Source organism: Macrobrachium rosenbergii, chromosome 48, assembly GCF_040412425.1.
Source record: "Macrobrachium rosenbergii isolate ZJJX-2024 chromosome 48, ASM4041242v1, whole genome shotgun sequence".
Classification (NCBI taxonomy): Eukaryota; Metazoa; Arthropoda; class Malacostraca; order Decapoda; family Palaemonidae; genus Macrobrachium; species Macrobrachium rosenbergii.
Window position 1 is genome coordinate 51,779,548 of NC_089788.1, and position 25,568 is coordinate 51,805,115.

Here is a 25,568-nt window from a genome sequence, read left to right on the forward strand (position 1 = left end):
CTAGGATGAGAGAAGAGAAGAGTCTTAGATTAGGTAAAGTAGGGTGGAAACGTTTGATGGGGATGAGCCAGTTTTCTTTTATGGAAGTGAATTGTGGATGTTGAATGCAAGTGAAAGAAAAAGTTCAGCTGAAGCTGTTGAGATCAGTTATTTATGAAGTGTATGTGGCGTTAGAAGAACTGGAAAGGCGAGAAATAAGGTGTATAGAAGTGCCAAAAAGCTTAGTACAGCTGAAAGAATGGGTCATCGTTTGGGAAGATTTGGTTGTGTGGAAGGAGTGATGAAGGGCAGTAGGGTGGTAAAAAGAGTGCTTGACTCGGATGTGGTAGGAGGGAGTAGGAGAGGAAGAACTAGACAGTGTTGGATAGACGGAATGAAAGAGGTATATCCAGGAAGCTCTAGAGTGCCTGCAAGATAGAAAGGAATGATGCAGCTTATATTAAATTTGGGCACGTTGCTGATGTGCCTATGTGTGGGTGTATGAACGATTCAGCAGTTGAAAATGAATATGGCTGTGGCTGTTTTGTTGATTTTTCTCTGAAACCACTTCCTGTAAGGGGAGACGGTTTCATGCTGAAAACGTATGGTTGTTTATGTACACATGAATATTGCTGTGTACAAGCAGTGCTTTTTCGTACACAACTCTTGTCTGTTGTTGTATATTGTTTCTGCAGCTCACTCTATACACAAACAAACACATACTGTGACTCAGAAACCACATAAAAGATACAATATCGTGACCACTCCGTCCTCGTGCTGAAACCGACACTATCAGTGTGAATAAAGCGAACTGTTATTGTCTGGCGAATTATGACGGAGGGATTATGTTGCATTATGAAAAAAATCTAATCTCAAGCAAGTTATCTTGTTCGCTCGATTGCTATTCGATAAGAGCTACAATGTGTTACTTATTGTGAACGTGTTGGTTGTTCGTTGAGGTTTAATGTGCTGCATGTTTAAATTCCTTGAAATATTCGCTTGCTATAGACTTGGTGCTTGTGGTTAAGTCGGGACGGTAGGGTTTGCAAAGGGAGCCATGTGGAGTCTAGTTCTGAAATGAGAAAATCCCTTGACAAGCAAGCAGACAGTTTTTATTCTCTTCTTCCTTCCCTCCACTGATTTTCTCCGGAGCATTTCGATGCTTTCTTTGCCCAAAGAAAGAAAGAAAGGGAGAATGAAAGCGGGTGTCTATTAATAACGCACGATTTCTCCCTTTCTCCTTTAATAGGTAGATTTAAGTTCAAAGCCAAGTCTAGCAATAGAGGCTACTGTGTAAACCCTCCTGCAGCCCCAGGCACGTAGGTGGGTATTCCCGCCGGAGCCCCTCGAGTCGCCACCAGCACCTCCCACGGAGGCGCATGAGGTACACACAGGTTGCTTATTAGACAAGTGTCACATGCTTGACGCAGACCCGTTTCGGAGTAACATTAGAATACCTTTAATTCCAGCAAAGGGGTCGAGTGTCACTTCAAACGCACCGGCAGAAACTCCGGGTTCAAATAGAACGATGTCGGAGAGAGCTTCATTCTTATTAATCCCCTGGCATAGTATTAGACGTGCTTACTTAACTCTCCCTTTCTCTGTTTGTGTGTATGTGTTTGTGTGTGTGTGTGTGTGTGTATGTGTGTCGTATGGAATAGGCTTAACCTCGGTCTTGACACAAACATGTTCTTATTTTCGCTTCCGCAGTTATTTTTTTCTTTAATTTTCGTAATGAATGACGTATTCTCTCCAGTTTCGTGTGTATCTCACTTCCGGCTAGAAGAGGCAGTAATATCACGTTTTTGAGTCACATTTTAGTCAAACAGAAGTACACCTACCTACATGCCTCCCGCAATCTCAAAAGCCGCTACCATCAAATCGCAAACCAGTTTCTTAGAGCTTGTTCAGGTGCCCAGGCCTTGTTTAATTCTACTCTTATAATCTTCAATTGATATATATATATATATATATATATATATATATATATATATATATGTGTGTGTGTGTGTGTGTGTGTGTGTGTGTGTGTGTATATATATATATATATATATATATATATATATATATATATATATATATATATATATATATATATGTATGTATAGTGTGTGTGTGTATTTCATTGTGGTATGATGTAGGCATATATATATATATATATATATATATATATATATATATATATATATATATATATATATATATACGTATATATGTGTGTTTGTCTGTTTGTATGTATATGTAACTTCAGTCAGAAGAATGACAGCGTGATATGATATATCAAGAGAGCACATGGCCACAAGGGAATTGAAACAAAGAAGTACAGGATCTTTTACCTTTACGTTAAGGCATTTTCAAGCAAACTATACATGTAATGGAACAAAAGATTACAAATGAAAATTGGTTTTAAAAACAACAACAAAAACTGAAGGGGTATGTAAGCATTTTAATGCTTAGGAAGGTCATTATTTTGGAGTAGGTCTTCAGGTGAGGAGCAGCTATCTAAGATTTCCTCGGGAACTTGACTAACCAAGGAGAGGTTAAGGAGATTAACACCGATTACTGAGATTCTTTAGTTTCTCCTCTAACTCTCCTTTGAACATCTTGTGCAGAATGGGATCAAGAGTTCATAGACCTTGTTTGAAGTAGGTATTATTATTCTGTTGTTTCCTTATTAATAGATCCCGTAGAGGGGTATTGCCGTGAGTGCACTTCACGTGGTGCAGTGTAGACATTACTAAAGGGTGTTTGCAGCGTCCCACCGGCCTTCCAACCTCTCTAGCTTTTAGTTTTTAGTGCAACCTTGGGGATTTATCCGAGTTCCACCTCATAATCATTGGATTTCATCTCCTTTATTTGCTGGAATTTTATTTTTTTTATGTGGGTGTCCAACCACTCCAACTACGCCTTTTCACTATTTTAAACGCTAGATGACCAAAAGTGGCCCTTCAGTGCTTGGCTAGAGAGACTACATTTCTTAGATCAAATAGACTGTGAGATTTTTGGAACAATATTTTACATCTTCCTCTACTACCTTGGGACCAGTCACAAAGGGAGCATCCTTCTTTTGGCCTATTCTAACTGGATATTTGTGTGTATTTTTTGATATGCCATTCCTTACTTGTTCGGGCCAAAAGAATCACAGTCCATGCATTAGATTTTATAATGAGGACAGTTCCTCGTAGGTATGCTTTTGCAGGGTTTTTGTATGAAAATATTATATTGACGGTGACAGTTTTCAACATGGAATCGAATCGATGAGGTAAGGCAAGCAAAGGGCGTTCTTTGGCATTTTTGTTTATATATATATATATATATATATATATATATATATATATATATATATATATATATATATATATATATATATATATATATATATATATATATATATATATGTGTGTGTGTGTGTATGTGTGTGTATACATGTGTGTGTGCGCTCACACGCGTGTGTTTGCTTGTTTGTGTGTGCGTGCGCGCGTGTACGTGTTGAAAACCGGAAACCTGTATTATTCTGGCGCCAGCGCTACCAGATGGGAAAAGGCATATATATATATATATATATATATATATATATATATATATATATATATATATATATATATATATATATATATATATATATATATATATATATATATATATATATATATATATATATATATATATATATATATATATGTATGTATGTATGTATGTATGTATATATATATATATATATACATATATATATATATATATATATATGTATGTATGTATGTATATATATATATATATATATATATATATATATATATATATATATATATATGATATACATATATATACATATATATATGTATGTATGTGTGTATATATATATACATATATATATATGTATGTATGTATATATGTATGTATGTATATATATATATATATATATATATATATATATATATATATATATATATGTGTGTGTGTGTGTGTATGCCTTTTCCCATTTGGTAGCGCTGGCGCCAAAATAATACAGGCTTCCGGTTTTTCAACAAGTACACGCGTGTACTTGTGTGTATGTGTAAACACATGTGTGTGTATGTTCATCATTAAAATATCCCATTGAAATTAATATCCCGAATCCTGAAGGATTAAATGCCTTGACTGCCCTGTGAAGTGATAGGATAGAAAGAACATCTACATCAATAAGGCCGTAAAATCAAATTTATTTTTCAAGACCCTGTATTAATAGAAAAGTCTCTGTATTCCAGTGGTCATTTCGGAAAATAAGAATAACCTAAGAACACCCTCAGTTTGTTGCCTTACTCCACCAGCTTTGTTCAGCAAATCAGTGCTGAACACATTCAATGTAAATGTAATCTTTTATATAATAAAAGTAAAAACGTTCTCATAACAAATTATCCTCAATGGAATAGCAACATTGTTCACCAAATCCCGTGTAGCCTATGCTTGTAGTGCGGTTCATTTTGGTTCATTTTATTTGGGCCAAGCGAATAAGGAGTCAAATGACAGTATAAGTCAGCTTAAATATTCACTTAAAAATAGTCAAAAGAATAAAGCGCTTTTTATACACCTAGAGCGGGCCAAATGATAATGCTCTTTTTGTACACTTAAGTGAAAATTCACATAGTGTTGATTGGTGCCACAGTAGTAAAATATTGTCTTCAGGTACTTCTTAGAATCTATATGCTCTTGATCTGGCCCACCCAGATTCCGTGGCTGTGCCTTGACCAAATTCTGCACTAGGTTATTATTATTATTATTATTATTATTATTATTATTATTATTATTATTATTTATTATTATTATTATTATTATTCAGAAGGTGAAACCTATTCATATGGAACAAGCCCACAGGGGCCATTGACTTGAAAGTCAAGCTTCCAAAAAATATGGTGTTCATTAGGAAGAAGTAAAAGGGGGGGTAAAGGGAAATACAGAAAGAAGAGACCTCACTTGTTAAAAAAGAAATAATTAGTAAATTAATAAGTATTCAATTAATAACTAGATAAAAATGTATTAAAATGCAAGGATAATAGTATTAGGAATGCATTGCATCTTCGTTTGAACTTTTGAAGTTCCAGTTGCACGACATCCTCTGGAGGCTGTTCCACAGTCCAACGGTGTGAGGAATAAAGGACCTCTGGAACTGAGAAGTTCGACAGCGTGGCACATTTACTGCGTATCGGTGCTGCTGTTCCGCGAATCTGGTTGCTGTGTTCGAAGATTAAAAGAGAAACTAAAGATTGTTAGTAATGGAAAAACGAATCCACAGTTATGTATAGGTACATATACTTAAAAATAAATCTGTATAGATTTATTTTTAAATATATGTAGCCGTACATAACTGTGGATTTGTTTCTCCATTTCAAGACTCGTGCTACTATAAATATTTTTTAATTGCCAGTAATTCCAGTTGAGGTCCTTGGCCTTTCCATGGTTAATCCAGCACCTGGGCTGTTCTAGGACATGTTCCTCATCAGGAGACCGGCTTCCGAAAAAATTACCTTTGTATGCATGAAATAGCTTTATAAGCTTTTAACCTTTTCCTGCTGTATGGTTTGCATGAGAATGACCTACAGTACAGGCGAAAGATTCATATATATATATATATATATATATATATATATATATATATATATATATATATATATATATATATATACACACACACACACACACACACCAGGTGTTTCGAAATTAGAGACCCCCCTCCACAGAACAAGTGGAAAGTTATGAATTTTCTGCTATAGCCTATCTCCAAGTACATTATTTTAAGTTTCTATTAAGCTATCTTTCATTTCACATTTCTTGTATTTTCAGGCTGAGTGACGGAGTTAGATACAACCATGGCTAACGACTCTGAGGAAATCAGATGGATTGACCGAATCCAGGCTATAACCTTCAGAGAGGCCACGGATGCTGGCGCATCCCTCATTTCACGTTCCTGGATAGCTAAATACATTAAAAGAGATGAATCCTTTGTTAAAAGAAACTGGAACAAAAATCCATATGACTGTCATTGCAAAAAGAGTGAGAATCTTGGAAGGCCTGAAGTCCTTTCTCACGAGTCAAAAGACATCATAGCTGAGGCAGTGGGTAGACCAAGAAAGTCTTTACGTAAATTGGCGCTTTAACTAGAAACAAAAAGGGGAAAGAAGAGAAGTTATAGTGCTGTATATCGTGAGCTGAAAAAATCTGGTGTCAAGCCATTTCATGTTATCAGCAAGCCTAACATCACTCAGCAACAGAGAGAAGACCGTGCATGGTTTTGTGGTTCATTTCTTAAAGATTGGGATGAAGCTGACTTTCTCCATGTTGCCGCATCAGATGAATTCTTCATTTACACAGTCAGGAAGCCAAATCATAAAAATTACATCATTTGGGTTGCAAAGTTGGATGATATCAGCGATGACGTGCGCTATTGCCAAGTTGTGAAATTTCCTGAATGTTTGGGAATTTTTCTCTGTTTCACAGCCAAACGGTTAATGTGGATCATCAAAGAAAAAGGACAGTCATGGAATGGCGAGTACTTCAGAGAAACTGTGCTTACTGGTGGAGTATTTCCTTTCCTCAAAGATCCTGAAAATGTGTTATTTGTTGAAGAAGTCACATTTTTGCATGGTAAGGCACAATGTTTCAAGGCTCTTCAGACACAGGAGCTGCTTCGAAACAGTGGTAACAATTTCTCGTCAAGTGAATTTCCAGGTAGCTCCCCTGACCTTAATGTGTGTGAAAACATTGGTAGTATCTTAAAGGATCGTGTTGAAGCGCGCACAGTGAACTATGATGTATACCAAGCCTCGACAACCTGCGAAGAGAGGTGACCGAAGTGCTCAGGGAAATGGAGTTTGAGTCTCAGCTTTTTTGCGATTTGCTGAAATCATACCCCTCAAGAATGCAGGCTGTGGTACAGGCAGATGGAGGCCACACAAAATATTAAATACTCAGAGAGAAACTTAAATAAATACCTGTTCTGAATTACTTTTGTTTTTGTCCATATCAATTTTAGTTTATGCTGTAGAGGGGGCTCTAATTTCGAAACACACTGTATATGTATGTATGTATGTATGTATGTATGTATGTATGTATGTATGTATATATATATATATATATATATATATATATATATATATATATATATATATATATATATATATATATATATATATAGATATATGTATATATGTGTGTGAATGTGTGCTAGTGATTGCATGTTAAACAGATCATAAAGATGTTGGTATTCATTGCATGCATTGTGTACCGCAAAGCATATCACATTCTGTGTTCCGATTACTTTCTCAGTAATTTTAACATTCTGATGAGCCAGAAACTTAAATCTTATGGAATTCAAATATTGTTATTAGTTATAAATAATTCGTGAATGTTTCTGTTTTTTTTCTTTTGTTGCACATCCGACGAACTGTAATCATAGTTAATAAAACAAATCAGTGTCATTCATCCTGAAATTTTACCAGGTAAGGAGAGTTTTCGTCTTATGGCCATGTGCTGAGGTTTAAAACACCCTTTTTATTAGATCGTAGTTTTGAAATTAGATTCTAAGCCGAAAAACCTCATTACTTAACAGTTGGTATTTCGTTACATGATTTTAGCACTTGTAAAGCGAAGGAGGGAGTAGATGGAAAGTTAATGTTGACTGGGTCTTGTCAGCGTATTTGCAGTGAATATTGGGCTTTCACAGGGGAATGTTATGTCACCTTTGCTGTTTGCTACTCACAGACTGCATAATAATAATAAAAAAAAAAGTGGTCGAAGACGGAAGAACGTTTAGATTGTGTGTTAATAAGCTTTATTTCAAAGTTTCTTAATAACTCTCCATTTGTATATTGCAGTGTCTGGCTCTATTAATGTTTCAACTATCTCTGACATCTAACCCTTTGTCTACAGTGATTGAAGTACACCTATCATCTAAGCCTATTCACTTCCTCATTTTTGTTTTTTGAGGGACTTTCTTTTTTCCTTATTTAAGAGATCATACCAGCTAGATTAATTTTTTTTCTTCATCTTGTGAGCACCTCTTGTTTGATTTCTCTGATTCCGTTTTATATATTTTTCTTGCATTTGTCTTAATTTTAAATTTTACCTTTAAGGGAGGAAATGGTGATCAGACAAGTTATATACAGTCTTTGCCTCTTCGGTTTCCGTTTTTATTCATTGCTTTGGTTGGCCAGGACAAAGTCTAAAGTACTCGTTTGATCACTTCAACTCCAACTTGTCTCACCTTTGCAGCTAGGGCCTCCATTTATTAATCTAATGTCTTATTTCCCTGTTATGTATACTTTTGATCTAAATATTTGTACCACATGAATTCTAAATATCTATTAAATTCCCCTAATACAATCAAAGGTGGGTGTATGAGTTTCTTGCATGGCTTCATGTTAGGGACTTATTTTCTTTATTAGAACAAGGTTAAGTTTTGTCATTTTAAGATTAAAAAAGTTTACTAACAAGTCTATATTGTACTCTCTCTTTCGTCAGTTTAATGTCGCCTTTGGATCTGTGCAGTGTTAATAAAATCTTACCCTTAGTGTCATCCTCTTTCATAGAGAGGACACTAAGGGAGTCTTCTTCTTCTTCTTTCGACCCTATTAGCCCCACTGTTTAGCAGGGTCAGCCGCTCGAGTCAACTCTCTCCATCTATTTCTATTCCTAGCATCTTCTTCCCCAGGTCCCATCTCACCCATATCCCTCCTCACCACATCCATCCATCTGATCTGTTGACGCCCCACACTCCTCCTCCCCATCACTGGCATGTTCTTAGCTCTCTTGATTGGTTCCACCTCCTCTCTTCTTATTACATGGCCATAGTACCTCAAACGAGCTTCCCTAGCCTTCTCCTTTACATTACATATACCACACATTCTTCTTATATCTTGACTCTCCCTCCTTTCCAGTAGTGATATTCCAGCAATCCATCTCACCATCCTCATCTCGGTTCTTTCCAACAGTCCCTCCTCTTTCCTCTCAAATGGCCAAGTTTCTGTCCCATATATTAGTACGGGCCTGGTAACTGTCTTATAAATCTTCATTTTGAGTTTTAATGGCATTTTCTTGTCTAAAACAACTCCAGTTACTTCTCTCCATTTTCGCCATGCTTCTTTCACTCTCTGTCTCACTGCCTTCTCAGTACCTCCCTCTTCTGTTATTATTGATCCCAAATAGTTAAACTCATTGTTCTGCTTTAGCACTGTACCATCTTCCACTTGAATGTTTACTTCTTCATGTCCTTCTCTACTACTAGTCATTGGCTCTGTCTTTCCAGTGTTCACATTAGATCCTTTCCTTTATAGGGCTCCTTTCCATGCTAAAAACCTTTCTTGCAGTTCTTCTGCTGTGTCTGCTATAATGACTAAGTCGTTAGCAAACAACAGATACCACCGTTCGTCGTTGTTCCTTGATTCTGTTATCAGTGTGTCCATAACGACGAGGAACAAGAATGGACTCAGAGCTGATCCCTGATGGAGGCCCACCTCTACAGGGAATGTCTGTCTCCCCATATCTTGTTTGTACAGTAGTTCTCGCACCCTCGTACATCATCTTCACTAGCCTTACCAACTTCTCTGGTACTCCTCTCTTTCTCAAACACCAATAAACTACTCTTCTTGGTACCCTGTCATACGCCTTTTCAAGATCCACAAAACACAAGTAAACTTTCTTGTTTTCTTCTAGATATTTCTCTTGGACTTGTCTTACTATAAAAACAGCATCCACTGTGCTCTTTCCTTTCATAAGCCCAAACTGCTGCTCATGTATATCTATCAGCTCTCTCATTCTTCCCTCTACTATTCTTTCTAGTATCTTGAATACATGCTCCAAAAGCTTTATTCCTCTGTAGTTCCCACAGTTTAACATGTCTCCTTTTTGTTTATACATTTTAATCATCCAACTATTGCTCCAGTCCCTTGGCATTTCCTCTACGTCCCAGATCTTTTCCAATAGTGTGTGCAGCCACTCTTTGCCTAGGTTTCCCAATGCTTTAATCATTTCTGTTGTTACCTCTGACTTTCCTGCAGCTTTATTTACTTTTCCTTTCTTTATAGCGTTCTCGACTTCACACACTCTGATGTTTGCTATTGGTCGTTCTTCTCGCTTCTGCAATTCTGTAGATTATCTTTTCTCCATCCGGTGTTCCCATCTTCTCTTACCACTCTCTCCTGGCTTCTCCCTTTGCAGTTGCTGCCACTCTTTGTCCGTCATACTCCTCTCTTGTTTGGTAGTTGCTATCTTCTTCCCACCCTCTCCAGTCTATACTCTTTTCCTTCACTGCAGTTTGAACCTCTTGATTCCACCACCATATTTCTTTTACCTGTTGCTGCTTACCACTTGCCCTCCCACACACCTCTGCTGCTGCTGGCACCACAATCTCGGTCATATCATCCCATATCTCCTCAGGCGATTCTGACATTTCACCCACATATCTCACTTCCCTGGCTCTTTCCACTTTACTTCTTAACTCTCTTGCCTTCTCCCCTTTCAGCTTCCAAGTTTTAATCCTCCTATTCCTGGCTGGGGCTTTTCTTTTCCTTATTGCTTTCAGCCTAAAACCTGCCACTACCAGTTTATGCTGTTCTACAACAGATTCGTTTGGAATAACCTTACAATCCATAATCCTCCTTCTTAACCAAAACATAATCAATTTGTGTCTTGTTTTGTCCACGTGACTTCTGTTCTCAAACTGAGTATTCAAGACTACCACATTCATAGCTTCTGCTAATTCTAACAATCTTTCACCTTCTTGGTTTCCTCTTCCAAAACCTCTTCCTCCATGTATTCCTTCAAAGCCATCAGCACTCTCACCTACCTGGGCATTCATGTCCCCAGATAACACCAATAGTTCACTTCTTGGAACTCTTTCGATATATTCTTCTAATTTTTCTCTGAATTCCTCCTCCTGCTCTTCACTACACCCTTGTTGAGGGGCGTATGCCTAGATGATATGCCACACTCTCTTATCGTTCGCAGACTTTAAGCCCGAGCCTGTCACTGATACGCTGGACCTCTGTGATATTCTCCTGCAAATCTGGATGGAGAATCATTCCTACCCCATTTCTTCTCGTATCTTCCCTTGCGTGGTAAACTTTATATCCTTCTCCAAGCTTTCTTGCACGTATCCCTTTCCATTTAGTCTCTTGTATACACAGAATCATAATTTTTCTTCTCTGCATGACATCAACCAACTCTTTTCCCTTTCCTGTGAGGCTACCAACATTCCAATTTCCAATTCTCAGCTTTCCATTCTTTTCCAATCTTTTCTCCTCACTAACTTCTTTAGACGCAGTCGTGACTTCTGCGGTACCCTTTGCATATTTCTCGCTGCTGTCAGGGGATACTGCAGCGCGTCGCTTACGGGGTACGCCCTAGCCCTATTGCATTCCATCATCGACTCAAGATTCATGATTTAGTTTTTGCCAATGTTTTCATACTCGGTTGGCTAGACCAGGCAGCAACTCTCCCCATTTATCCGGGCTTGAGACCTGCAGCAAGTTGGACTGGCTTGTCCCCCCACTGGCTGGGGAGCATAAAAAACTAATACCAGGCTGATCAACTTGCGTTTCATTAATGCACATGGTTGTTTTACCGTGTGTTAAACTTATACAGTTCAGTAAGTTTGGCTTTTATCAGCCCTTGTCTGTGAAAGAGCGTTATTTCAAAGTTCCTTAAAAATTAATATGTCTCCAGTCGTATATTGCAGTGTCTGACCATTTTGTCGTAATTATTTCTGACTCCAACCCTCTGTCTACAATGATTGAACAACGCCAATCATCTGAACCTAATCACTTACCCTCACTGCGCTACTGAAATTTCCTGTGAACATAGTGTTGACTATGTGGCGCTTTCGAAATATTGATTTTACCCTGAACCATGATTGCTGAGTAGTAAGAGCGATTGAAATTTGATCTTGCCCTAGTGTAAAAATAGCAGAATAAAATATTTTGGTGTTGTGAAAAGTTGACTTTTGTCGTAAAGGTAAATGAAGTCAATTTGGAGACCAAAGTAACGCGAAATTTGATCACATGCTTGTGAATTAATACAGTAAAGGATTAACGTACTTTATGAAAGTTGACACGTTTCGAGCATGTCATGGCGAGATAACCAATCGCTCCCTGAAGCGGTTAGAATCCACAACAGGGTCGTAGGATGTTAAATGCCGAAATTGGTAGCGAAATGCAGTGTGGTGGTCATTGATTATGGTAAATAACGTACGTGTAAACCTCTCGTAACTTTTTAAAGGTAGGTGGAAATATGTCAGGACTAAACTAAGTCGTCGTGAGAGGTACAGTAGACCATGTAAACCTTGCTTAGCTCGTCGTACCGTGTACCGGTATGCTATGGATATCTGTCAGTTTCTACCCCCGTATCTCAATTGCAGCCCTTGTAGTTGTGCTTTTAACAGAGAGTTATCAGTTGATAAATCGATGCTTTGCTGATTTCAGCTGCATTCAAAACTAGATACCTTGAGCAGTGGAAGGGGAAAAATAGTGGGTAGGAATCACGCAATGGAAAGTACCCTATGGCCCTAGCCCAAGCAAGGTTTACAAGGTTGCGTAGCCGAAGCTAAATACCTTAGGAAAGGAAAATGTAGAGTAAATGTTTATAGCACTGGTATCGCAACAGATATTGTTGTTCTGGGGTAGTTTGCAGAAGACATTGTCTCCTATGTTTAGCGTTACTTGTGGGGTCCAGAGGCGGCGAATCCCGCCCCCCCACCCCCCCAGCCAGTTCAGGGCACAGGTCCCTAAGTAAAGTTAGGAAGGTAAGGTCTGGTTAGGTTAGGACATGGTATTCTAGGAAAGTTTAGGTTTGTTAACATCTGCAGAACCTGTTCCTGTTTTTCTGCAATCGCTCTGTATTTTGTTTTCGTATATTCCCATGCATTTTGAGTATATTAACCCTGAGTTTTGTCAGAAATCCAGTTAGTGGAAGAGTTGCTCATGTTATTTTGGCAAGTCTTAGCCTGCTTAAAAGCAGATCAGAGACTTAGGCCTGATTCACCAGAGATGCAGTCTCCACACCTAAACCTAACCTGTCCAATGGTGCCATGCCTTGAGGGCTATGCCTCCCCCAACATGACACCATGTATAGCAGAACAACATGTACAACTATTCTGCAGTACTGTATTACTTTATTCAGAGTTTTTGAGTTTGGGAACTCTCATCTACAGAAGCTATAGATTTGAAGTTAAATTCAATATCCAGATTGCTGAAAACACATGAAAGTAGACCAGAAAACCATACTATTTGACTTTATCTCCTTGCCACTGGGGTTCCTGCACATAGATGCATGGGAGGGCACTTCCCACCCCCCCTGAAATCCTGGACAAAATTATTTATATGTGTATATTTATAGTATAATGCATCTTGCCTCATTTAAATTATTGGCATCGCAATTCCACTGCGCACATATATATATATATATATATAATTGCTTTATTCATTAAAGAAATGCAGGCGCTGATACTGTCTTTGGAATTAACCTGCTAGTTCAAAAGGTCAAAAGTGTTTGCTTGATACCAGAAACTATCCATGTATATGTGTATTAAGATTTGCCCCCCCTCCCCCGCTGGAAAATATGCTGCAGGCGTCCATGCCCTGCCAGTGTCATTGCAATAGCCTAGTGTAAACTAAGTAGGGGTGGACAGATATTTTGTGTTGTTCAGACATGTGCTTGGCATTTGTTTTAACCTTGAATAACAGCATGAACCAACATAAAAATCTTTCTTAATCTAAGTTAACTAGATGTATGTCATTCTTATTTAGCTGAGCAGAACCTCCCTGTTCCCCCTTACCTCATCAGGCTTCCCCCTATGTGAGGAGTTTCAGACACCTCATTTCATACAGAAATGAAGGCATTTATGTAGAGCTTTTAAAAGAACAGAACATAATGATCTTCATGGTACTGTAATAAAAATCCATGATTAATCCAGCATCATAACTCATCATTGTTTTGTGCATAACTAAATATCAATACAAAGATACCTGTGAGCAATAAATTTTATACAATCTTTGGGAGCCATAAGTTGGGTCATTCCATTTGGGTGCAAGTTCAAAAGGGCAAACAATAGACAGATGATCTCAACATTTGCTCCAACTCAAGGCATAACCCATAATTACCTGATCCTTCTGGCACATCACATCACAATGAGTGACTTTAGCTGAACTTTTTTTGGTTAAACCATTCATATACAAGCAAAAGTGTATAGAGTTCATTTTGTTAGTAAGTTAGCAAGAAGGCTATGTGCAGTGATGGGAAGAGGTGGAGAGATGTGGTTTAAACCAACTGGAAAATAGACTAGATCTCCAAGATACATGTGATGAGAAGGTACAAGAGACAGTTAGTGAGAAAAGTAGATGCAGAAGTAGCTGGGCAAAGATCTGAAGGAAGGCCCAAGAAATCATGGAAAAAGGATAAATAAAGACCCTGACCTAACAGGAATTCAGGCAGAAAATACAAATGAGAGAGTGGAGAGAACTGCATAAGGGGAAAGCTGATGTAAAAACTTCTATGATGATGGGAAGTATAGATAACATCAAAGAAAAGGATTGCATTGTTATTGATGGGAGACATGCCAACACAAACTTCCTAAGAGCACATAAGTTTAGGGGACTTGGCCAGTGCACTCTCTTCCTCCTTCCTTCCACAACTCAGAATTTTTCAATACTTTCAGGATTCTCATGACCATACAAATGCCGTAGGGTTGGAGCACTGATGATACTTGAGATAGCTGTATCATTGTAGAAGTTTTAGTGAATTTTTGCATCATATTTATGTACTTTAATTTCTTTAGTCACTTAGAAAGACAAATTTGGATGTTAATTAAAAAAAAATCAGGGGAATGGTGAGTGAATATAATGAGAGTTAACCACCAGGAGACAGACTCCAGGTAGAGCCAGGTTACAGGTAAACTTTAAATAATGAATTGGCAAAGAAATAATTAATCACTGATTATAGCATTTAATTTAAATTTTTTATTATAACTAGATGTTAAGAGAGAGAGCATGAAAAATGTACATATTTATTTCTTCAGGAAAACTGAATCATAATAGTCTAAGGGAGAAAATTAAAATCAGTTGTATCAAAGTAAAGGTTACACCAGGTTGGGGTTCATTGGGCAGCTTGATGAATATTAACATTATTATTTTTTAACTAAACCGGTAAGAGAGGCATCATTACATAAAACATTTCATTAGTAACTTTTTATGGAAACTTGATACAGAGAATCTTAATTTAAAACTTAAGTCAAAATTAATTAGAACAATATCTGAACCACTATGGGTCACAGTTCTTGATGTTAGTTCTTGATGTGGGCTGTCCAGTCTGATGACAGGTGACATCTGCCTTGTGCACAGGTGCTGTGGTCCAGTGGCCAGGAGGGCATGCATCCTAATAGAAATTATGCCAAACAGTTGAGAGGAGGTGTGAAAAGATGACTGTATTTGATGGTGACCATGGAAACGTTCTCGTTATTGCCTGTGTGCTGCATCCACTATGCTACCTTAGATAAAGCAGAAGGTTTAATATGGGAAGGACTGAGGGCTCTTCATAAAAAGCCAAAGAGGAGATACCCTAATCAATCTTGTCAGACTTTGCATTTAATGCTTGCTGAAGAAAATTCCCAGGGGAATATTGAAAATATTGGATAGGTGTAAGGACTTTCCAGAAGCCTAAAGAAGAAATGAACAATCCAGTTACATAGAGAACTGTTAGAATGCCATTTACTTAAGATATGAATGTCCGCTATATTTTATATTATGTTGTCTAGAAAGAGGAGTAATATATTATGTTGTCTAGAAAGAGGAGTAAAAAGAAGAGAAAAGTGGAACTTATGAATACCACGGAAGATATTCAAAGCATGAAAACAATGAACTTCAAAATGTAGTGAAGAATACGTAGAAAATTAGAAAAGGTAGTAGATAATGATTTAAAAGTGGGTAGTGGAAACCACTGAAAGAAAATAAACAATAGGCAGCCAAAGAGTTGGTGTGACATTGGGGAATGAATAAATAGACTAGTTGTAGAGAGACATGGTAGCAAAATCAAATGTTCCAAGGGCTAGTAAAGAGAAGATGAGGCGAGAAAGAGGATAGAAAGGTATATTAGAGGAAAAAGATGTAGGCCAAGTGGCAAAGGCAAAGAGAAGATTGTGCAAGGTATGCAATTAAAATCTCAAAAAGTAATGGTTGAAAGAAAACATTTGTAATAATAATTAAGAAAGATAGAAAAGCTGTAAAGGAAGCAAAATGTATAAAGATGGAAATGACGTTGAAATTGAAAAGGAAAACATGATGGAGTGATAGATGCAGTACCCTACTGTTAAATGAAAAGGGTGAATAAGAATAGGGGTTGAAGGACCAGTGGAGGTTACGATGTTTGGAGAGTTAAGGAGACCATGATAAAGAAAAGAAATGAAAAACTCCAGGACTATCAAGAAAACTCATGATAAACCAAATAGTCAAAGAACTAGTAACTGATAAGCAGTTTACCAGAATATTAGTATATAAAAAAACATGATGGAAGGGCAAGTGTTGGTGAATAATACGATTGCAGAGCATGTCTGTGACATGGATAAACTTATAGAAAATTGGTTTATAATTGTTATTTTTTCTGTCTTTAATATTTTAGAACTCTGGGAAATTCATTGAAATATAGAGACCTATCTGTTGCTAGAAATTCAACAGTTTATAAGATAAATGACAATGGAAAGAGAAACCCACAAGATTCTTATGTATAACTTGTTTACTTGTAAATATTTACATATTACTTTAATCTCAAGTACTTTCAGGTCCTAACTGTGACCCTTTTTTCAAGAGATGTGAAGGTAGTCAGGCTGGTTCAAGGCCCAGCAATCTTCTGGAACTTTTTCTCCCTGTGGGTTTCTCTTTCCATCTTCAGAAGAAAACTGAAAGAAGTTTTGTTTGGTTCATAGATGACAATGTTTATCCAATGCTTACTTTATTTATGCTATATATTTAATATATTTTCAGATTTTTCTGGTGTGATGTTATAACTGTCCCACAATGGAGGATTATGAGCAGAAGATCAATTCTGGGAATGTCTTCTTACAGAGTCAGGTAATAGAAGATGGACTAGTCAGTCACTCAAAATTTTCATTGAATGAGCTTGTTATGAATGGGAAAGCCATAGTTGATGAGGCATTTTTTAATGAAAAGCCACAAACATTTACAACCTTCACACTTCCTCTTGTATTGAGCATCAAGGCATTTTTTGCTTCCAAATAAAAAAAAATACTGCACCATTTTTCATTAGACTTCTGTCAGAGTATTTCCACTTCTTAAGACCCAGTATTATTGATGATATTTATCAAAGTTCCATGTATATTGCTAAAATTTTTATGCAGACATTGCATCTGTGCACCTACTCAAATGCATAGTATTAACAACATTTGTAAACCATCTAAATGCTTGTGAAGGTGGTGGCATAGCTGTTGTCAATTGAGTATACTACTAGAAGAAGTCCATGTTTTTAAAAGGATTCCTCATTGTGAACTGCATTTATTCACATTGTTTTAATATTATTCATTTAATTTTAAGCTCATTTTGGTCCATATGATTAAACACGTGTTGATAGATAGGGATAGACCTTTTCATGTTTAAGTTTTTCATCATTTATATCTATAACTCATGTAAGGTGTCTAGTCATTATTTGACAAGAAGCATACTGTACTCTGACTTTGGAAACTTTTACAAAGAAGTGTTTGTATTCATGATGGCTTAAAATTAAATTGTTAGAAAATCGTTTTAATATTTCCAGACTTTCAGTATTTTGTACAGTATAGAGCTTCTACTTCCAGACTTATCAGATTAGTTTGGTTTGTTAGAGCAGCAGTGAGGAAGGTTGTTTAGGCAAGTTACACAGATTTTCCCCAGCTATGTGACTGCAGCTGGCTGCTTCATTTTCTGCTTGAAAACTTGGAGACCATCAGTTCAGGAAGTACTGTACATATCATAGTAAACAGTACAGTACTAGTAAACTTTGTTTAAAAAACATATTCTTGTAAAAAGTTCAGATGATTAACAGTAAGTGCATATAAAGTTGTTTGTTTAGTTGGAAGTGTAAGTGCTTTTTGAATTTGGTAGTATAATTTTTGGAGTTCTTAATTGTTTTAGTTACAGATAAGAGAAACCATGTAGCATAGAAGTTTGTTAAGGCAAAGTCTTTTTGTTTTTTAATATAATTGAATGTGTGCCATATTTCTGTTCCAACATTTTGATGGGATTATGTACATTTTCTGCATTTTTTATATAACATTCATCCCATGGTAAATTGTTGATGGCAGCTAATGCCAAATTTTATTTCCAGGCAGTCACAAAGTTGCATACAAAAGCTTTGGATAACAAGACAGAAGGGATTTCTTTGTATGAGGTATGTACTAATGATAATTTTCTTGTCTAAACAAACTCTGAATGTGACATTTGAATAACCCTATTGTGGTCTTTGTCAGATTTTATTAATCATTGCCGAATTATTATTATTATTATTATTATTATTATTATTATTATTATTATTATTATTATTATTATTATTATTATTATTATTTTTTCAGTCAGAAGAAGTTAAATGCCTTTGGCAAACAGCCAACAAGGGAGATGTCACAGAGGCTACCTTAGCCATTGAAACAATAGTCTCCTTGGTTAGAAGTGGGAATTTACCAATGCCTGCTACTTTACAGAATTTCTTAGCTGATGTTACTTGTGCAAAGTAAGTTACGTAATTCTTTTTTTGGTTTGAAATTCAAGTAGCTATACAGTAGACTATATGAGGTGTAAAAAATACTGAATGAAACCTGTTATATCATTTGTATTCCAGATTCTTTTAAGAGGACTTGTAGTACCTAATGTGTGAGATAGAGATCATTTATTTGTTGGAATCAAGCTCTCAGAGCTACAGTAGTTAACAAATTCAGGTCACCTAGCAAGGAAATTTGTTTGCCTGTGGGAAGAAAGTAGGCATAGATTATAAAAGATATTAACAGAAACCTTTTTTGAACTTCCACTCCAAAGTCTTTTGTGTAGGGGGGGGGAAATGAATGGCCAGTGAACTGAAGATTCATGTGAATTTTATAGTACTAGGTATTGCAGTCCATTTATATAACTTTCCATTAAAATTATAACAGAATGAATGAATAAAACTTAAAACTGAATGTGGTGGCCTTCATTTATGCCATGAAAATAAAAGAGGTAATGGTTATGGGTGTTCCTTTGAGCCAAACACAGTTGGGGAGTGAAACTTTTAGTCATTTATTCATTGTACTCTCCATGTAAGGAACCTTGAATATATTCCTTTGTAATTCTGTACCATAATCTCTTGTGGCAAGTTCTGTCAGTGGATACTAAAGACTTTTCCTCATTGACTAGCTATAGTTCATTATTCCAAAATTTTTTGTCCATGAAACTCACTGGCTAGAGTTTTATTTTTTATGTCCTAAGATTCAAGGTTCATCATCAGTTTTAATCAAAGAATGGCATTGCATGATGATTATTAGTCAGGGTTTTGCAACATAGTAGATATTTAGATGTATATTTACTTGCTAGCAATTTGGGTTCATTTAACATACCATATTTGACAGCATGTAAGACTCCCATTTTGAAAAAATTATGGCTCAAAATATACACTGGGATCTTATACGTGAAGTTGAGGTATCTGGTAGGTTAATTTTTACCCAGATGCTGCAGATTTCCAGTACTTGTACCTAGCAAAATTCCATAATACTGTAATCTGACTGGTATTTACACAGATATCATTATCATTATTATACTACTAGTATTATTATAGTAAAATCCCTCATATCACCACCCTTGACACCACAGGGTATCCAGTTATTTGTATTTGCCTGTTGCATGAGAGAAGTCCTTCTAAAATGCCATGTGTATCCTGAACTGTCATTTCATCATTCATTATCAAAAAACAATACCCATTTTTCACAGTTTTTTATTAGATATCGTAACATCTTAAACAGAACATATCCTCTGCCCCCCCAATTCAGCCTCTAATGTGAAGAATACTTAAAGCCATACACCAATGCAGCACACGCACACAGTGATGCAAGACAGTAGGCACACACACAAACCACACACAGCAACACGTTTACTGTGCTCTCTCTCTCTCTCTCTCTCTCTCTCTCTCTCTCTCTCTCTCTCTCTCTCTCTCTCTCTCTCTCTCTCTCAATTTTTTTTTCATAAAGAATTTGGCATTTCTGTCTGGCAAGCAAACACATAGCAAGTGCTTAGTTTACCTTAACATGATGCATACATGTATGTGTAGGTATGTGTGCAGGCTAAGCTTGCGCATCAGCTTAACAAAAACACAGCCGTATATACAGCCATTGATTGAAACTTCCTGGAAATCTTATCCTGAGACACAAAATTTCTTTTATTTAACCTACACTTTTGTCTTTAATTTCAAATTTGCAAATTTAATTATTCCTCATAGTCACTGTCAGAGTTAACCATTGGAGTTAAAGGAGATAGAGAGTTATAAATTGTTTTCTGATATAGGCTACCCAAGCTGCTTTGGATTTTGTGTAAATTCAGTATAATAAATTAAAAACTTTTCCTGCTGTCCTAGTTGCAGGTTTTGTCCAGGTTTTTTTGCAATATTGTATCTATAAACACAAAAAGAAGAAAGTTTTATATTTCTTTTTGCAAGATTTGTATGTAAGTAATAATCTATGTTTATCAAGTGGGATACTGGATTCTGGTGAAAATATCAATAGGGAAAGTAGTGTTCTAGCAGAATTAATACTTACACCAGATCCTCAAGGGTTTCCATTCTTTACTAATAAAAGTATGTGCTTTATATAAGAAAGCTAAGAAATTTCAAGCCTTTTATGTCTCATTTTTAAAAATATTTATTATCAGGTCCCCAGGTGTCCTTGTTCAAGGAGTAACGGAAATATTGTTGTTGCTCTCGCTAGCAGAATCAGAATCGTCGGATGGAAAGATACAGTGTCCTTTTACAGGTCCTCCAAAAGGTGCAACACATCCATATGTTACTCTCATTACTAAAAGGCCTGATTTAACATCAGCTGTTATAGAAGAAGTAGCCAGCTTATTGAGACATCCTGATCCAAAGTAAGTTTAAATTTTTGCCATAACCAAAGTAATATACCATGTCACGTGGCAGTTTGTGTAAATATACATGGTTTTGAAATTTGTTGTTTCATATAGGGCTTTTGTATCAATATATGAAAGGAGATAACTAGTGTAATCATCCAAATAACAAATGAAATGATATAAGAAGGCTGTCTCTCTTGTTCATGCTGTTTGACATGAGGTACAGTGCCAAATGTATTTGGAGGGTGGAGGCTCTCCCAGATGAGTAAATCAGTCTTCTTGCCATGTTAAAATCTTCTTATGAAGGTTTTTCTTCGCCAGGATGATGCTTGCCCTATCAAAGACCCATTTCTACTGTTTGAGGAGTGAAATAAGTTCCTTGGAGAATTTTTTTAAGGTATCCCATTGTGAGGAGTGCAGGATGACAACCTTTAGTTAAGTAGGTTTCAGTGTGCTGGGCAATGACCTCCAATGCTAACAACTTACTGGCCTTAGCATCACAATCTTCTTTTTTGTAAAAGCGCCTTATATCTGTTTGGGCAAGAAGAAAATCATTGGTCTGCCCATCAGATGATGGTAGCCTGTAGAAGTGCCTCAGCCGTACATTCTGGACTAGATGTTGCTGAGGACCGTTGAGACCAATTTTGCTGTGGGCAAATTGTAAAGGCCATCACTAAAGTTCAGGTATACCTGCACAGTTATGCTTGCACAGTCAGCCTATGCAGGCAAACCTGGATGTTAATGTGAACAACCTGCACAGTTTATCATGTCTGCACAGGCAACCTGAGCAAATAGCTCATCTCAGTCAATATGATTTTAGTTGTTTATTTATTCTGCATTGCATTATACAAACTATAATAAGTCTTTTACTATTGTTTCATGTTAAAATATTGCATACAATAGTTCTCCAGCTAGGAGTGCATATGAATTTTCACACTGACATTAATGATTTAAGGTGAATAAAGTTCACTGGGAATGACATTGTCCTTATCAACAATTTGCCCATTTTTGCAAACCTGCTTTTTTTTTCCATTTCTTGCTTATAAGGTAAAGATAACCAAAAGTTGGCTTATCATTACTAGTAAGCATTCAGGATTCTAATGCAAGGAATATGCTACCAGATTTTGTGTAAATAAAAGAGGATAACAGCTCACAGCTAACCAGTGAATAAAAGTTATTTTGCAGTTTTGTGTTTTTCCATAGCACTGCTGAACAAGGCATCAACTTCAGTTGGGCAGAAACGTTCAAATACAGTTGCCTTTTGATAGGAACAGTATCCCTATCTATAGGCCTTTAAGCAAGAACTGTATTTATACAGTGTATGTTTTGGTTTCCCAGTAAAGGAAGGTCCAGATTCAAGTACCAGTCAGACTTTTCACTTTTGATTACATAAAATGCAAAATATCTCATGATCCAGGCACATCAACAAATTGATTCTTTCTGAATAGATTGTTCCTATTTTATGTTTTCAAGTAAGACTAGGAGCATTCCTCTTCATTACTAATTACTAGCAGTTCACTTTAACTCAGCATTTTTTTATATGAGTTATGAAATTTATACATCATGTGGTTCTGCAGTATTTATAACTAATATTGTTTTCCACAATATATTTGAATTTTTTGGATGTGTGATTGCAACTCCACATGTATTTTAAACATTCATCCATACCAAAGTTTATTTTAATTATTGCCACAAGTAGCATTGCCATCCACCTGCTACCATTTCCCAACATTCCTGACTGAGCTTAGTTTTTGCCTTGGCTTCTGGTCCAGATGATTTATTTTACAGTGTCGTCAGCCAGAATTACTCTGTACAGGTAAAAGAAATATTGTAACTTTTTTGTCTGTCTATGACATGAAGGCAGTTTTGCCTTTGGCATAAAGCAGGGATGTCGTCCATCTTTCCTCTATCTCATAGTCTTCTGGGTTTAAGCTAACATCTAGTGTATCCGGTTTGGTGGTTAATGTCTGATGTTGCTTCAAGTAAGATGGGTAATAAGAGTTAAGACTATGTGAGAAGGCACTGTCACAATCTTGAATGTTTCTACTAGACTTATGGAACCTTAGTCTAAAGGGACACTGCAATTAGTCTTTACCACTGCCTACAGAAAACAGTACTGGGCACAGTGTAGACAGTACCTCTTGGTGGGGGGGGGAGCAGAACTTGGTAATGTGAAAGAGGAGAAATCACAATCCACCCTTTGGTGACAAATGTTCCTGCTATATAGTTTTTATGTATATAAGATGTCACCTTATTAGACCAGAAAAAAAAACAAGGTATAAAGTAACTGAAAATCACTGGATTGTAGGAGAGTCATTTTCACCTACAGTACGTTTAAATGTGCAAAAGGTATACATTATATAGTACATTGTTATACTGAATATAAACTTATATCCATAAGATTATAATAGTTTCCATTCTGTAACTATTATTTGAATATTGCAATACACTCCCTGAACACCTGAATTAGCCCTGGTTACCCACCAGCCCGAACTATATCCCCGTAACTTTACCCACTAATTGGGTAATTAACTGTCAGCGTTACCAACGCTTACAGGAAATCTTGTCAAGATGAGTTACCTGAAGCACCATTGGCAACGCTGCTGCGAGTCCCAGCCGTGCGAGACAGTTCCCCAATTGCTTTCTGTTTGCCTCACTGCAGATGTTTCCTGCTGCAGGTGAACTTTTGGTTATTAGCCCGACCCCCGTATACTGACTTTATTGATATTGGATAACGGCTTGGACCGGATTTTCGCCTTTTCCTCTTGGATTGTTCTTTTGCCTGGCATTGGATTTTTCTCTCCCATCTGGACTTTGGCTCGTTTTGGACTCGCAATGAATAGATTGAATAAAAAGATACCCCCCTTGGATAGTGCAACTGCTTCAACCTTGGCTACAGCCACTGCGACCGACGCCACTACTGCTGGAGACACTGCAACTCACTGATCGTGCACAGCTTGCAAACGGAGGATGAGTACCCTCAAACACGATATACATTCACTTTGCATAGCTTGTAGGAAGGTGCAATGTAGCTTAACTTTGAGATGTGACGAATGTAGGTCATGGTCAAAAGATCGGAGGATTATGTTAAGCATAGAAAATCTCTAGCTTCCAAGAGCAAACATAGGGAACCAGCTGTAGAAACTCAGAGTCTAGATAAAGAAGCTATAGAATCTGAGTTATTCACGAAGTTAGAAGATAAATTATCAGCTAGCATGACAGATTTATTTTCTAGTTTTATGACTAAATTATCTAAATTCAAAGAGGAAAATATAAGTGATAGGGAAAGAGAAACTAACCGTTCTTTTTCGGCTCCCCTGCCTATTCCAGAACCAACCCTAACGGGTGCCGGGGTTCACGGAGAACTGCAAACCTCGAAGGTAGGCTCTGCTGGCCCCCCCCGGCACGAAGTAGGCAGTGTTAGCAGCTGATTTCCCCCTTTCTTCAGATAGTGTAAGTTCAGAAGTAAATTTAGAGATACGATCGACACAGACGAATAGGGATAGTGAGGTAACAAAGAGTGTAGAGAGAAGTTGAAGTTGCAGTCTTCTTCGGGGGCAGGTGTAATTAAGGTTCCGGGATCTCTGTTAGATCCAGCACCGGTTCTATTTCTGGCTGCAGTCTCCTTGCAACATAATGTTGCTAAATTGGTTGAGGAGGATGTAGATTTAGTAGTAAGTTCGTCAGGTTCAGGAAGGTCGGAGGAGTTCCCTTCCTCTTCGAGAGTTCCTTTTCCTTCTGGGGATGAAATTTCATTGGTTGGTGATGGTTAATTCATTTGATAGGACATTAAATGTAGCAGAATATAATGCTAATCTATTGGGTCTTTCCAAAGGGTATAGGTCATTGGTCAGACAGTGTTTTAATATAGGGTTTTTGAATATCCATGATCATGTAATGAAGAGTTTCCCGGAATTCACAAATGACGTATTGCAAGGTTATCAGGGGGGATTGGAATCTGTATATTTTCTTTCTCTAAAATTTATGGCCTCTTTTGTAACCTCAGATTTTCTCCTATCCTCTACGGCTTCCAAACCTTCTTCCGCTACTCTTTCTCAGCCTTCCCTTTCGGGCCACCTTTCGGGGAACATTCTGGATGCTTTGTTAGTTCATCCGGCATCTATGCCATTAGCAGGTTTGTCTTCAGTGCCATCTGCGGTGAATCCTGTACCCTCACAGGCTTCTGATCTAGTTGCTGCTGCAGTTGGCGATGCACCTGCCGCAGCTTTTAATGCTGCAGTTTCGATAGTTTCCGCAGTTCCCCCGGTACCCAAGATGTTTGGTGTTTCGTCTTCTCCTGTTTCATTGGGTTCGGTAGTACCTCGTAATCTTCCATTCGAAACCCTTTCAAGTTCAGGGCCAGCTGGGACTTTCTCTACCTGCCCAACATCGTCGTCGGCAGGAGCTCCAGTGGTAACTCTTGAGTGTGGCATCTTTCTTCTTCCTTCGGTTCCTCCTTTCTCAAACTTTCCGACAGGTTCCTCTGTCCCTCCGGCTAAGGCA

At 37.2% G+C, this 25,568-nt stretch overlaps 2 protein-coding genes across 8 annotated transcripts in view; one reads left to right on the forward strand and one right to left on the reverse strand.

Annotated features, from left to right (window-relative positions):
- The window catches only part of LOC136831093 (uncharacterized), a 77,521-nt gene extending 66,714 nt beyond the window's left edge, over positions 1-10,807 (reverse strand). The window contains exon 1 of the mRNA XM_067091043.1: positions 10,301-10,807. Within this exon, the coding sequence (XP_066947144.1) occupies positions 10,301-10,807 (507 nt within the window). The remainder of the gene's footprint in view (positions 1-10,300) is intronic.
- Positions 1-25,568, forward strand: part of LOC136831375 (focadhesin) — a 459,396-nt gene that overhangs the window by 318,538 nt on the left and 115,290 nt on the right. For 2 of the 7 annotated variants that reach the window (XM_067091718.1, XM_067091716.1), the window contains 4 exons: positions 16,977-17,063; positions 18,313-18,375; positions 18,557-18,711; positions 20,871-21,083. In XM_067091718.1, coding sequence (XP_066947819.1) covers positions 17,010-17,063; positions 18,313-18,375; positions 18,557-18,711; positions 20,871-21,083 — 485 coding nt within the window. In that variant the 5' untranslated portion in view covers positions 16,977-17,009. The other 5 variants (XM_067091715.1, XM_067091717.1, XM_067091714.1 and 2 more) reach the window with 5 other exon arrangements.